Source organism: Mustela nivalis (genome assembly GCF_964662115.1).
Source record: "Mustela nivalis genome assembly, chromosome: 2".
Classification (NCBI taxonomy): Eukaryota; Metazoa; Chordata; class Mammalia; order Carnivora; family Mustelidae; genus Mustela; species Mustela nivalis.
Genome location: NC_139021.1, coordinates 36,255,666 through 36,270,912, shown reverse-complemented (window position 1 = coordinate 36,270,912; position 15,247 = coordinate 36,255,666). Strand labels below are relative to the sequence as shown.

At 38.1% G+C, this 15,247-nt stretch overlaps 1 protein-coding gene across 5 annotated transcripts in view; it reads right to left on the bottom strand.

Annotated features, from left to right (window-relative positions):
• RGS22 (regulator of G protein signaling 22) overlaps positions 1-15,247 on the bottom strand; it is a 117,024-nt gene that overhangs the window by 44,941 nt on the left and 56,836 nt on the right. For all 5 annotated transcript variants that reach the window (XM_082722779.1, XM_082722780.1, XM_082722778.1 and 2 more), the window contains one exon: positions 14,579-14,680. In XM_082722779.1, the coding sequence (XP_082578905.1) occupies positions 14,579-14,680 (102 nt within the window). The remainder of the gene's footprint in view (positions 1-14,578; positions 14,681-15,247) is intronic.

The window sequence follows — 15,247 nt, the reverse complement described above, 5'->3', positions numbered from 1 at the left end:
CGCTGTGCTTGAAGGCAAACAGCAAGTAATGTAGGATCTTCTCAGCTGGGCTCAATAATTCCATCCTTGGAATTTATATAAAACAATACAATGAAACTGTGTTCCAAACAGCTAGAGGCAAAGGGTCCCCAGAGGGGTTTATAAGAGGACCATAAATGCCCTGATACGCAACACTTTCAGAAATTACAAAATATTTACTTCAACAAAAAGTGAGGTCTGTTTTCATAACCATTGACAGCTCTACCGGGCATAGAACATCATTATCGGAGTTCATATGAGACAGAAAAAGAAAATAATGAGCACGTTCAGGCAATCCAGTATTGTTTTCTTCTGCAAAAAGAGGAAAATATGATGGTTTTTAATGACCTCTCAAATCCCACTAGGAGCTCAAAAACATTACTGAGGAGCTACGCCGAGAGGGAATAAATTGCAGATGGAGCTTTCCACAAATGGTTTTTCATGTGAAGGACCTTGGGGTTTTTCAATTAGGAATCTTCAAGATTCCTAGAGATTGCAACATCCTGATACTGAGAGGCAAACCACTGCAGAGATCACCACAAAATGATAATGTGATGACAATCAATCTGAGAATTTCTGGCAATTACTCTGACTCTATTATAGAAGAACTCAGTGCAAAAGAGAATCTAATGGAAAAAAATAATGCCGGTAGGATAGATAAAAGAATGAGACAAACTTGAATCATTTTGGACTGAATGAAAAATCAGAAGGGAAAACAGAACATGTTTAGGAAAGCCAAAAAACAAGCCACAAACTCAAGGGACAAAATATACCAGGCTTAAGAATAACTTGGAAAAAAAAAGAAGAAGAAGAAAAAAAGAATAACTTGGGCCATTGCTTCAGGTACTTTTTTTTTTTTTTTTAAAGATTTTATTTATTTGTCAGAGAGAGAGAGGGAGCGAGAGCAAGCACGGGCAGACAGAATGGCAGGCAGAGACAGAGGAAGAAGCAGGCTCCCTGCCGAGCAAGGAGCCCGATGTGGGACTCGATCCTAGGATGCTGGGATCATGACCTGAGCTGAAGGCAGCTGCTTAACCAACTGAGCCACCCAGGCATCCCTGCTTCAGGTATTTTAAACATAACTGATTAATACAGAATGGAAGGAAGTAAACAATTACCCACAAAAAAGTTACTACTATGTAGTTCAAGGCAAACTAAGCAAAAAATAAGTATTTTATTTTGGTAATTTGGGGATTCATTTTAAAAAAGCCTTTTAACTGACAAAAGCAAAATATGTGTTTAAACTAATGGAATCATTTCACCTCCAATAAAAATAATTTCTTTAAAGTCAGTGAACAAAGAATAATTCAATGAGAAAAGCATGACTATATTAACATTTTCAGGCTTAAGAAAAAAAAACAACCCCCCAAACCTGTCTCACAAGGAAGCTAATCCACACAAAGAAAGAAAGAGCAGCTGATCATGAAACCAGATCATTGAGGGATTACTTGACAATGAGAAAATCAACCGTCAGACAAGTTGGATGTTTATGTCAGCCAGCCCATCCCCTTAGAAACAAAGCTTAAATGTAGAGGTTGCTTACAGTCAAGTCAGGGAAATTAACTATGGCACCCATGAGTGTTCTCTCTGTGGGATCTATTAGACTAATCAGGTGCTCACAGGAGTGGACTTGCTCAGGAGAGCGCTTCTAGTGCAAGGTCAAGGTCAGCCTCTGCAACACTTCCCTTTCTGGATGCACTGTTGACTAATGCTTCCCCTTTACGGGAACATATTTTCTTTAAATGTCCCGGTGCCTTCATGTTAAGTCTTGCAGGCCTGTGAAACCATTCTCTAGACAATAGCTCCGTTTTATTTACTTACTGTTTTACACAGTGATTTCATAGTTTCAGTTTCAGAAAACAGGCTTATTTTTAAGTTCTTTGGGTGAGGTGGAAAGGGACAGGGAGACTTCACTGATGCTCCAGGGAAATCTCTTAAGAGCTTTTTTTTTGTTTAAAGATTTTATTTATATATTTGAGAGAGAGAGAGAGAGAGAGTGTGTGTGTGCACAAGTGAGGAGGAGTAGGAGGGAAAGAATCTGAAGCAGACTCTGCACTGCTTCAGTGCATGGAGCCTGAGGTGGGGCTCAATCCCACGACTGATTTCAAGATCATGACCTGAGCCAAAAACAAGAGTCAGGCGCTTAACTGACTGAGCTACCCAGGCGCCCCAAGAACCCTTTTTTTTTCTTTTAAGAATTAATTTATTTATTTGACAGAGAGAGAGAGATCACAAGTGGGCAAAGAGGCAGGCAGAGAGAGAGGGGGAAGCAGGTTCTCTGCTGAGCAGAGCGCCCAATACAGGGCTTGATCCCAGGACCCTGAGATCATGACCTGAGCCAAAGGCAGAGGCTTAACCCACTGAGCCACCCAGACGCCCCATCCAAGAGCTCTTCTTTAAAAGTAAACTTGGGCTATGGACACAGCATGCCTAGAAAAAGTCTTGATCATGGTTGAAGCTGGGTGATGATATTTTTATTTTTTTAATGTTTTTAAATAAAAACACTTGGCTGGAAGTCATATATAATCAAATATTATCTATAATTAGGTTTATAATATGTTGCTAAGGATATAAATATGCCAATGAGTTCATTCAGTCATTTAATCAATATTTTTAGAGCATCTTTTATATCCCGGCTCCAGTTTTGAAGACACGAGGTAAAAAAAGCAGTCTTCTTGGAGCTTACAATCCAGTGGGGGAAAATGTTAAGGGTGAAATTTGGTATTTTGGCATTTGGTGTCTATAAAGATATTACCCTGAAAGATTAAACAAGGTGATAAATAGACACTCCTTTTTCTAGAGACAATAAGAAAGCAAAGACTTAGAAGTTAAGAGTCTGGAGTCCACATATTTGGGTCTAATCCCAAGCTCACTAATTGCTGAATGGATGGCCTTAAGAAAGTATTCGATTCCTACAAATGTCAGTTTCCTCATTTGTAAAATGGGGAAAATACCAACATCTGCTTGGTAAGATGGGAAGAATTAAATAAAACTAGCCTTCTAAAGTGACCACCAGAGAAGCCAAAAGATAGTAAACATTAAATAAATGTCAGGTAGGATGCTAGTGATGATTTAGAGAACTTCATATGGTGACTTTTCCAGAAACAAGATTAAAAGTGGATCTTTGGAGATCCTTTTTTGGTTCATAATCCTATAATATTCAAAATCTGAACACTGAATGTAGATGGTTGGTATAAACATCAGGAACAGGAGAAATGAATGAATAACCATACACCAGAAAGTGAGCTGTTATATGTGTTCTTCCTGAATTCACTAGCAAGCACGATAAAATGGGATGTAAGATGAGAACCCTGCTGATTCTGTGCTCAGTGATTCATAGTGCTCACGATTCCAAGCCTGGCTGCTACTTGGGACACCATCTCTCTGGTAACAAAAATAAGCAATGTAATAAAGCCTGAATAATAAGTGCCCAGCACACAAGAAGCAGCCTAATTATAAAGACACTACAACCTACCATAAAGCTATGAAGAAGTACAGGATTTTCCACATTTAATCACCATCCCAACCTCACCCCTCACCCATGCCCATTCATCTTTCAGGAAACACAGCGTGATTCTTAAGGCTGCTGCTATATAAAGAAATAATGAGCTCTGTTAGTGCACCTGAAAATACACCATCAGCCTAGACAGAGAGCACTTAGCTCATAGCACTTTAATGAAAATGTCAGGACCACCCTGAAGTATTTAAGTCCTGTAAATGCCAAGGAAGGAGAAGAGCTAAACAATTAAGGTCATGGATGACAGCAAGCAATGAAAAAAAAAAAAAAAAAACTAAGCTGATTATCAGAAAAAAAATTTGACACTGCTCCTCTTGTGCTATAAGTTTTTTTCAAAGGAATTTATGGTAACACCCAAGGATTTGGCTACCTAAAATTAGCTCAAACTGTGTCGAGAACCATTGTGAAGACAATGCAGAATTTATGGGGGAAAGAGCCACAATGTCTCCTCTTTCTCAATATTCCTAGTCTTTTCTGGAAAAGTGGGCAGAAGAAGAGTACCTTCTTGGACCTTGACAGAACTTGAGCAGCAACACCTGTGTGTGCTTTGTTCCCCAATGTGCTCCCATCATGGATCAGAGCCTGGTATATACCAGATGTTTGATAGATGTTTGTGGGAATGTCAGCATAAAAGTTTTCAAACTAGGGAAAATGTGCTTGTAAATGGTCATCTAACAGCTATCCTGCTTACATTGATTTTTTGCTTCCACACTAACAGGAGTAACAGCAAAGGAGTCAAACACAGACACACCTGTACGTAGGTAGGTAGGATTATGCTGCCCAATTTGGTGTGAACTTCATTTGGCTCCACACTATGTCTGAGATCACCTAATAGGAAACTAGAGTGATTTGGGCACAGAGAGAATGAGATGGATAGCAATAAATAATTGCTGAATGAATATATTGATGAATTCTGCATTATTATCACATCATAAACTTATGGCTTCCCTAAAAATACTAATGCATAATACAGGTCTTGATGACATTTACTGACTCAGATTTTGTGTTTTCTTTCTCTCTGGCGAAATTTTGTAAACCCAAGGGTAAGCCAATGGCAGTACTACAGACTAGGTAGATAGGAGTAGTCACTTAGACTGATATTATTTGCTAATATTATTAATATTATTTGCTATGGGATTTGCATCAAGTGATTTCTTTGTAAGAAAGTACACACATAGGAGCAACAGTCTCTCACAAAAGCATTAGGTCAGAATATTTCCAAGCTATCAAATTACTGAGGGATATGTCAGGAAAGAGACTTCCAAATGTCAAGATTTCATCTAGTTATGGTAAAAGATACTGCAAAGATTTGAGATTTAGTCTAAAGTTGTTGATCCAAATAAAACATGACATTATAACTTTTTGTTTGAAGTGTTGTCACCCAAAAGAGATTTATTTTGTATTGTTTCACGGGTGAGAATAAGACCAAAGCATGAAAGGTTTTGGCTCAAAAGTGAGAAAAAAAGGAAACCATTCTCTTCCTCCTATGGGTATTTGAGAAGAAGCCAATGATTATCTTTTAAAAAAACAATACCAAAAACACTAATTCAAAAAGATATACTCACCCCCATGTTAACCAGCATTACTTACCATTGCCAAGATATGGAAGCAACCTAAATGTTCATTGGTATATGAATGGATAAAGAAGATGTTTGGGGGGTGGGTGTGTGTATTACTCAGCCACAAAAAGAATGAGAACTTCCTCTTACAACAAAATGGGTGGAGTTAGAGGAAATTAAGCTAAGTAAAATAAGTCACACAGATAAAGAGAACTCCCATATGATTTCCTTTGTATGTGGAATCTAAAAAACAAATGATCGAACAAACAAACACACTCTTAAATACAGAGAACAAACTGGTGGTTGCCAGAGGGAAGATGGGTGACGGGATGGGTGAAATAGATTAAAAAAAAAAAAAAAAAAAAAAAAAAAAGGTTAAGAGCTACAAACTTCCAGTTATAAAGAAGTCACAGAGAGGAAAAATATAACACAGGAAGTATAGTCAATAATATTGTAATAGCTTTGTAGGGTGACTGTACTTATCATGGCAAGTACTGAGTAAAGTATAGAATTGTCAAATCACTCTGTTGTATACCTGAAACCAATATAACAATGTATGTAAATTATACCTCAATAACTTTGAAAAATGGGAAAAAAATAACCAACTGTTACCTGCTGGTGAAGAAAGAACTGATTTCCAGTTAAGAACTTAATCTTAACTTAAAACTTAACCCCAGTTAAGATGTTATTAATTTGGTTTTATTTTAAACATAATCGAAGTACTTCAGTAATTATTTCTCTCCCCACTAGAAAGTGAGCTCTTTAAGCCAAAAACTTTTTTTAGTATTTATTTATTTATTGAAGATTTTATTTATTTATTTGACAGAAAGAGACAGAGAGAGAGGGGACACAAGCAGGGGGAGTGGGAGAGGGAAAAACAGGCTCCTCACCATACCACCCAGGAGCCCCTAAGCCAAGAACTTTGTCCCAACCATGTCCTTATTCATAGAACGTTGCCTGGCACATAGAAGCTCTCAGTGAATATTATTTAGTAAGTAACAATATTGCAAAAGATATTCTTTAAAGGGTGTGATTCTATGAATTGTATTTTTGAAAACTCAGTAAGTTCTAGTATTGATTGAATGAACTCCTAAACTATGAATTTAGGAGTTGCTGCTCTTCCATCCTGTTTGTTTTCAGAGCCCCAGGTTCCTCTGTTTCTTCCCCATTATCTAGGTAATGGAGAGAACCTTAGTATGGACTCTAATAATATTTATCTATTCCGTAGAGTGCTCTACAGTATACAGGCAAAACCTCTCTTATTGCACTTCACTTAACTGTGCTTTGTGGATACTGCATTGTCTTTACGAACTGCAGGTCTGTGGTGACCCAGCATGGAGCAAGTCTACTGGGACCATTTCTCCCAACAGCAGTTACTCGCTTTGTGCCTCTGTGTCATGTTTTGGTAATTCTCAAAATATTTCCAACTTTTTCATTATTATTATATTTGTTACGGTCATCTCTGATCAGAGACCCTTGATGATACTGTAATTATTTCGGAGTGATAGACCGTGCCCACATAACATCGCAAACTTAATAAATGCTGTGTGTGTTCTGACAGCCCCATCACCCAGCCATTACCTCATCTCTCTCCCTGTTCTTAGGCCTCCCTGTTCCCTGAGACACACAATTTGAATTAGGTCAGTTAATAACCCTACGATGGCCTCTAAGTGTTAAGTAAAAGGAAGAGTCAATCAATGCAGCAAACTTCATTGTTGTTTTAAGAAACTGCCAAAGCTACCCCAACCTTCAGCAACCTCTACTCTGATCAATCAGCAGCCATCAATGTCAAAGCAAGACCCTCCACCAGCAAAAAGATTATGACTTGCTGAAAGCTCAGATGATGGTTAGCATTTGTTCGCAATAAAACATTTTTAATCAAGGCATATACATTGTTTTTTAGAAATAAGACTATTACATACTTAACAGACCACAGTGTAATGTAAACATAACTTGTATATGCACTGGGAAACAAAAAATATTCACTGGACTCACTTTATTTAATTTTATTTTTTTAGAGAGAAAGAGAGTGTGCAAGTGGGAGGGGCAGAGGGAGAGGGAGATAGAATCTTAAGCAGGCTCTACACCTAGCACGAAGTCCCAGTGCGGGGTTTTATCTCGTGACCCTGAGATCATGTTCTAAACCAAATTCAAGAGTCGGCCACTTAACCCGACTGAATCACCAGACACCCCTCATTCAACTCACTTTATTGTGATATTTGCTTTACAGCTGTGGTCTGGACCAAACCTGCCATATCTCCAGGTATGTCTGTATTACTACAAGATATTCCCACCTACATTGTCTTACCTAATTCTTACAGAAGTCCTGTGAAATAGGCACGAGAGCTTTGGTAGGGTAAAGGAGGCAAAGTGCAGCATTGAATTCAGTTCTGCATCTCAAGTTTGAGCTTAATTTTGTTTCTAGCTATGAAACTTCAGCAAGGTTAACATTTCAGAGATGCAGTTTCTTTTTATCTATAAAAAAATAGGATAAAAATACCTGTATGATGACTGTGGGTATTAAATTGGAAAATACATGACTGCTTCCTTTTTGGGTATGCTGACAGGCTAGATTAGTTGAAAATCTTTTCTCTATAAAATACCTAAAATACTGGATAAAGTATAACAAATATTCTTCTGAACATGTGGCTGGATAGGAAGGAAAACCAACATAAGGGCCAAAATTAAGGAATATACTAAAAATCAGGATGATAAGCATGAGCTGCCAAAGGGAGGACCAGGGGGCAAACTGGGATTAAGAACGTGGATTTTAAGAGTCACTGGGTACAGGAGACAAGGCCTTGGATCCTCACTAGGGTGGAAAAGTTATACTAAGAGCCATACATACCACAAGGTCTTTGAAGGGTCATACACAACGTGAAATGCAGAATGGGAAAAAAAAAAATGCACACATGGGTGTATCTCTATGTCTGTCTCTATCTCTGTCACTACCTATATCTACACTGACCAAACCTAGGAAACAAAATGGAAGCTTCCTTGTCCTGGCCTAGACTCCATGCAAAAGAATAAAAGAATAACTCCTGAGGATCCGTTATTGTAAATTTACCATCTCGTGAGTTTGTTTTTCAAGATTATACTTGGCAAATAAGGAAACTTCACGGTGAGAAATCAGCAATAAAAATGTGCCTAGGATAAGCACCATAGGTAAAAACCTCACTAAAGAGCTCATAATTCAGACCTTCAGTACCTACAAGAAGGAATCCAACATGTTCACAGAAATAATAAATAACAAAATTAGTTCTTCCAAGAACTACAAATCACAGAATTATTGGATGCTTAGCATCAGACTCTCAGTGTCTCCTAGTGCTCATGCCCTTTTGTAATTCTCTCCCTGTGTAGGCCTATAATGAAGGGCTTGCTTCTGAGCAACAGGATACAGTCATAGTGATGAGATATATGTGGTTTTGTGTATCTGGTTATGTTACACACAACGGTAATGCCTGTCTTGCTAAGAAACTCCTTTCCTTGCTGGTTTTGGAGAAGCGAGCTACCATGTTGTGATTTGCCACCATAGAGAGGGCCACACTATATGGCACAGAGCTGTATAGCCTCTAGCTGACAGCCAGGGAGAAACTGAGTTCTCCTCAGGCCAGTGGCTGCAAGGACCCAGATGCTGCTGATAACCATGAAGCAGATCCTGCCCCTGTGGGGCTCCAGATGAGAAAGCATCCCTGACCAACTTCTTCTTAACTTACAGCCTTGCAGAAGATACAGCAAAGCTGTGCCCAGATTCCTTAACTGTATAAACTGTGAGATAACACATGCATATCATTTTAAGCCACAAGCTTACAGTAATACTCTCATGCCATGCAGGAATAGATAACTAAGACAGCTACACTACAATATATGTTAAAATGCTTAAAGACTTGGGACGCCTGGGTGGCTCAGTTGGTTAAGCAGCTGCCTTCGGCTCAGGTCATGATCCCAGCGTCCTGGGATCGAGTCCCACATCAGGCTCCTTGCTCCGCAGGGAGCCTGCTTCTCCCTCTGACTCTGCCTTCCACTCTGTCTGCCTGTGCTCACTTTCGCTCGCACTCTCTCTCTGACAAATAAATAAAATCTTAAAAAAAAAAAAAAAAACAACTTTAAAATGCTTAAAGACATAAAGGAAAAAATTAAAAACTTAAAAAAAAGAGACGAAAACATCAAGAAGACTTGAAAAACACAAGCAGAACATCTAATAATAATAAAAAAATTCTTAAAATAATTGAACTCAATGGATGGGTTAAAGAGCTGTTGAAAAGCTATAAAAAGATAGAAAATGGACACTGGGGAGGCTCAGTCAGTAAAGCGTCTGCCTTCAGCTCAGGTCATGATCCCAGAATCCTCAGATGGAACCCACATTGGACTTCCTGATCAGTGGAGAGTCTGTTTCTCCCTCTGCCCCTTACCTCACTTGTGCTCTCTCTCTCTCTCTCTCAAATTTTTTTAAAAATAAAAACGCAAAAGAGAGATTAAGAGAGATAGAGGATTGACAGTCTTGACCAGACAGAGAATCCCGAATGTGGCAAACACAGAAAAGAGAAGTAGAAAGACTGAAAGAAATAACAGCTAAGGACTTTCCAGAATTGATGCAAGACATGATTCTTCAGATTACAGAAGCCACTTGGACCCAAGAAAGATAATCATGATAAACACACTGACATGAAATATGAAGCACTGAAGTCTAAGAGAAGATTAAAAATCAAATGAGGAGAAAAAGCAAAGGAGCAACAGGAGACTCTTCAAAAAGAGCAACAGAAACCCTAAGACCATAGAGTAGTATCTTCAAAGTGCTGAGAGAAAATCGTCAACCTAGAATTCTATATTCAGCTATATGACCGATGAGAGAATTAAACTTTTGCAGACAAATAAAACCTGACTTTTACCACTAGTAGATCTTAATGGAAAACTTACTAAAAGATATTCTTCAGAAATGAAGCCCAAAGGAAGGAGTATGATGCAAAGGGCAATGGTAAGCATGAAATCAATGTATAAATAAACCTACACCAGCATCAAAGGTCTTAAAACAAAAGTGATGAAGGGCACCTGGGTGGGTCAGTCATTAGGCATCTGCCTTTGGCTCAGGTCATGATCCCAGGGTCCTGGGATTGAGCCCAACTTCGGGCTCCCTGCTCAGCGGGAAACCTACTTCTCTCTCTCTTCTACTCCCCCTGCTTGTATTCCCTCTCTGTCTCTCTCTGTCAAAGAAATAAATAAAATCTTAAAAAATAAAAAGTGATGATAGCTACTTGGTAGGTATATTTTAAAAAATTTAAATGTGAAACAAAAATGATACGTAAAATGGGCAAGGTGTGGTGGAATTAAAGTGTTCTAAGATCCTTAGATTATTTGAAAGGATAAAGATAATGATTAATTGTAGACTTTGTTAACTTTGGTATGCATGTTAAAACTATAAAGGTGAAAACAGAAATAAGAAAATAAAATGTGAAGCATTATTACCACCCACATTTTATAAGACATGAAACTGAGGCTTACTAAACTGACTGACTTGACTAAGTTTACCCAGCTAACAACTAGCATAATAAGAGCATGTGATGTAAACTCATTTCTTTCCACTCCAAGTCTGTGATTTTTTATTCCTTCTATGTCATACACCCTCTGATCTAGGTAACACACATTCCTTTGAGTAAGTCTAAAAATCTCACACTATTGCAAGAATATCTTTATATTGAATAGCACTTTTTAGTAAAAATAAGCAAATCCTCTTATTCCTCATTTCCATTTCATTCTTACCTACCCTCTCCACTCATTAATTCCTACATACTCCAAATAATTTTTCTCCTGGGCTCTCGTTTTTACTGGCTTTTTTCCTCTCTTCCTCTTTCCCACTTAAATATGCATGTGATTAATAAGTGTCTGTACACATGTGTAAACATGTGCAATATTTATGATCATACTTGTTTTCTATTTTCAAAAAAATTCTCAACATATATGCTGTAGAGAGTGGTAAATTTTAAATACATAGTTTTTGCTGGAATGCATTTTGTTTGAAAGATTTCTACAAAGATGGAAGACGTCATAAAAGATAGTGCTACCCAGATCTGCTTCATTCTATTGTAGTGCTCTATCATTGAAGGGAGTATGTAGTATTAAAAAAAAAAGCAGTAGGGGGCGCCTGGGTGGCTCATTTGGTTAAAGACTCTGCCTTCGGCTCAGACCATGATCCCAAGGTCCTGGGATTGAGCCCCGCATGGGGCTCTTTGCTCTCTGGGAGCCTACTTCCTCCTCTCTCTCTGCCTGCTTATGATCTGTCTGTCAAATAAATAGATAAATAAATAAATAAAAGGCAGTAGGACTATCTGTGGGAACAATCTAGGCTCCAAATGTTAGCAGTGGTTCATGCTCTGCTGGCAAACTCTTGTTAGAGTTAAAGACTTTACCTCTGCACTGCAATAAGTGATTCTTTTTCTCCTTGCCAAGACTATTTCCATTGGCTTCTAACTGAACTATTCTATCTTGAAACCATACAGTAAAATCTTCAGTATGTGCCCAAGATTTCAGTTCAAACTGATTCCCCATCTAGTTTGCCTACAGATACTTCTGCAATATTTTATGAGTCAATAAAACTTCAAGGTATGTAATTTGCTTACTATGATACAGGAAAAACAAGTAAGTCTCTTGGAACCAACTCTCAGTTTCCTACCATATAACTTGTCAGATGTGTAAAAACAATATAAAATCAAGTTGACAGTGACTTTAACATAGTGCTACCTGATTACATTCTGCATTAGCATTATTGATCCAAATATTTGTACTGTAAATATACTCTTGAAGAAGGCCATATGCCATTTCTGTTATAAAGAAATGATTGAGAAACAAGACAGAGGATCATAGGGGAAGGGAGGGAAAATGAAACAAGATGAAACCAGAGAGGGAGACAAATCATAAGAGACTCTTATTCTCAGGAAACAAACTGGGGGTTGCTGTAGGGGACGGGGGCAGGGGGGAGTGATGGGGTGGCTCGGTGATGGATATTGGGGAGGGTATGTGCTATGGTGAATGCTAAGAATTGTGTAAGACTGATGAATCACAGACCTGTATCCCTGAAACAAATAATATATTATAGGTTAATAAAAAGAAAAGAAATGAATGCCATTTCATACTGTGAAACAAATCTACAGGATTATGGTATTAAAGGTGATTCTTATATCTAGAGGCACAGAAATCTTGGATAATTAAAACCTAAACTAATCTAGACAACTTGCTCCATTAACCAAAAAATAAAGTAACCATAGAAGTAAAAAGCAAACAAGCCAAAAAAGAAAAAAATCACATGACTTGCTCCTTCAGTTTCCTGCTATTCACCTGAAGGCAACTTTCTCCATTGTTTCCCTCCTTCCACTTGCTGCGACTCCCCAAAAGATAACCTAGGGAAGAATAAGTGAATTCATAGGGTATTTATATTTCTCTGTCTGGCTTATCTCACTTAGCATAACACCCTCTAGGGTCCGTTCTTATAGGTGGAATCTAAAAAACAAAATGAACAAACGACAAGAAAACAGATTCTTAAATACAAACACAAATTGGTAGTTGCTGAAGGGAGGGGAATGGGAGATGAATAAAATAGATAAAGGCAAGTAAGACATACAAACTTCCAGTTATAAGTCATGGAGAAGAAAAGCATAGCTTTGGTAATAGAGTCAGTAATGTAATAACGTTGTTTGGTGACGGATGTGACTATACTTGAAATAATGAGCACTGAGTAATGTACAAAATTGTTGAATCACTATGTTACACACCTGAAATGAACCTAACATGGTATGCTAATTATACTTCTATTTTAAAAAAAAAATGTCTAGAAGATAATCTAGAGGAGGATAAAAAGCTTACAGACCTTGATGATCCCCCAAAAGAATAATCCATCTCAGAATAAACAAAATCTGCCGGTATCCTGTTTCACAATACTTCTACAGCATGTAGAATAAGATCATCACTGAGAACTATTAAGTCTACCAAACTTAAATAGAATTTCCACTTTTACAAGTGCATGGAAATATGGTGACTACAACAACAACAGAGAACTCACTTGACAGAGCAGCTGAAGATGTTTGGAGGAGTGGGCTTTGCAGTAGTGAAAACATAATAAATAACAGGTGGTACTTTTCCAGACAGGAGCAATATGTCAGGGGGAGGAGGAGTGGTAGAGACCCACAGGTCAAGGATGAACAAGCAAAAGAACCCCATGTGTGGTCTCAAAAAATGGCACTGGCAAATTAGGGCTAAAACTTCATGACGGCATCGAGCCAGATCTGGGCTGGGTAGCTGCTGAAACCCTTGTTCTCATAGTAAAAGTACAAAGCTCTGTCAGCTGATTTACAACACCAGAGTCCGGGTGGTGGAAGTAACAACAAACATCCAGCAGCAGCACTCTCTGAGAGCCTGAATAAGAGCGTAAGGTAAAACACGATAGGACAAAACTATCTCTGCATCATCTGGGGAGAGGGTCTCCTGAATGGGGTTATTCCAGCTAGAACCACTTACGTGGTCAACAGATACAGAAGTAATTAGCGGTTTCCTAGGCTTGAAGACTTCCTTCCATAAGAGATCCTAAGACCCTGGGGTCCCAGGGTGGCTCAGTCAGTAAAGTGTCTGCCCTGGGATCAGGTCATGATGGTCCATGTTGGGCTCCCTGCTCAGCAAGAAGTCTGCTTTTGTCTCTCCTGCCCACCACCCTGCTCATGTTCTCTCTCTCTCTCTCTCTCTCTCTCTCTCTCTCTTTCTCAAGTAAATAAATAAAATCTTTGGTGGGGGGAAGATAATTAAGATCCTAAGAACAAAAAAACTGAGAAGATTAAGTCAGCTTGAGTCATAATTCTATTCTTTTTCCTTCTCCCCCCTCAAAAGAGGCCACGGCTCTGTCTCCCTTTGCAGAGAATCTTCCTCTGTTCTGCTTCAGGGTGGTCTTGAGATGTTCTTTCCTCTACCTCTCGGTCTCTGTCTTACATGGTGTGTAGTACAGAAGCACAGGGGATGACATGGAGCCTACAGAACACAGTCAACATTCTTCCCCCCCTTCGAGGTCACCAGGCTGAGGATGTCCAACAGCTGATTTCCACAGTAAGCTCAGAGAATAGCTCTGGTCTATGCATCTGCTCCCCGTCACTTCAGTGACTTGTGGCAAGTTCTCTCTCAGGGTCCTCTTTTAAAAAAAAATCACTCACAACCAAAGCAAAAAGACATAAATTACAAAAAATATGGGATATCCTTTATTGGCAGAACAAGTAATTGTCAGCAAAGAGAAAATAAAGCGAACCAAATAAAACAAATAAAATGGAAACCCACAAATCAGATTATAAAATAATATTCTACTGACATTTAATGAAGCAATCCCATGACAACAATTTAACTGCTGCCTTTTTGCCCGTAGTCCCAGATTTCTTTTGTTTGGAGCCGAACACAAATTTTTCATTTCTTTGTGTACTTAGAGCCGCACATTGAACCCTAATTAGTTACTACTTACTTGGGCTTGTTTGCATACTTTAAAAGGGTGAAGTGTTTCTCCGTAGAAAAGCTGATGATAAGCCTGTAGGTCAAACCAAAAGTACACACAGTTCTTCCACAACTGTAGATGGAGAAAAATATATAAATCATTACCACCCAATTATTAAAGCTCTAATTTCAAATATAAATAAATTTTTTAGCTTCTTGGTGTTACCATAAATCAGGTTCAATTTAAGATGGTCTTATCTTCTATTACAAACTGGCAATATAGAAAATATTATTGGTATTGTCACTAAAATACTATATTTTTGCATGTATGCCTCTTATGTAATTAGCCATTAAAACAGAAAGCAATCTAGTTAACAAAGAGAAATCACATATTTCGGGCATGAAACCAAAATCTGGAGGTATTTTGATATATATGGACAAATATATATCATACTAAAACCAAACACCACTCTAATAATTGAGCTAGTGAAATATTTTACATTTAAGCAAAATGAAAAGAAAACAAAACTGGCAATGAGTTTTATTAATTAATGCACTATCCATTGCAACTTCTAATTGTAATAGCTATTAAAAATGAAAATTAAAGGATTCATAGAAATCAACTCTGAATTTAATATATATTACATGGAAACAAAAACTCATGAGAATAAAATATTGTTAACAATGCAAGTCAAGGAGC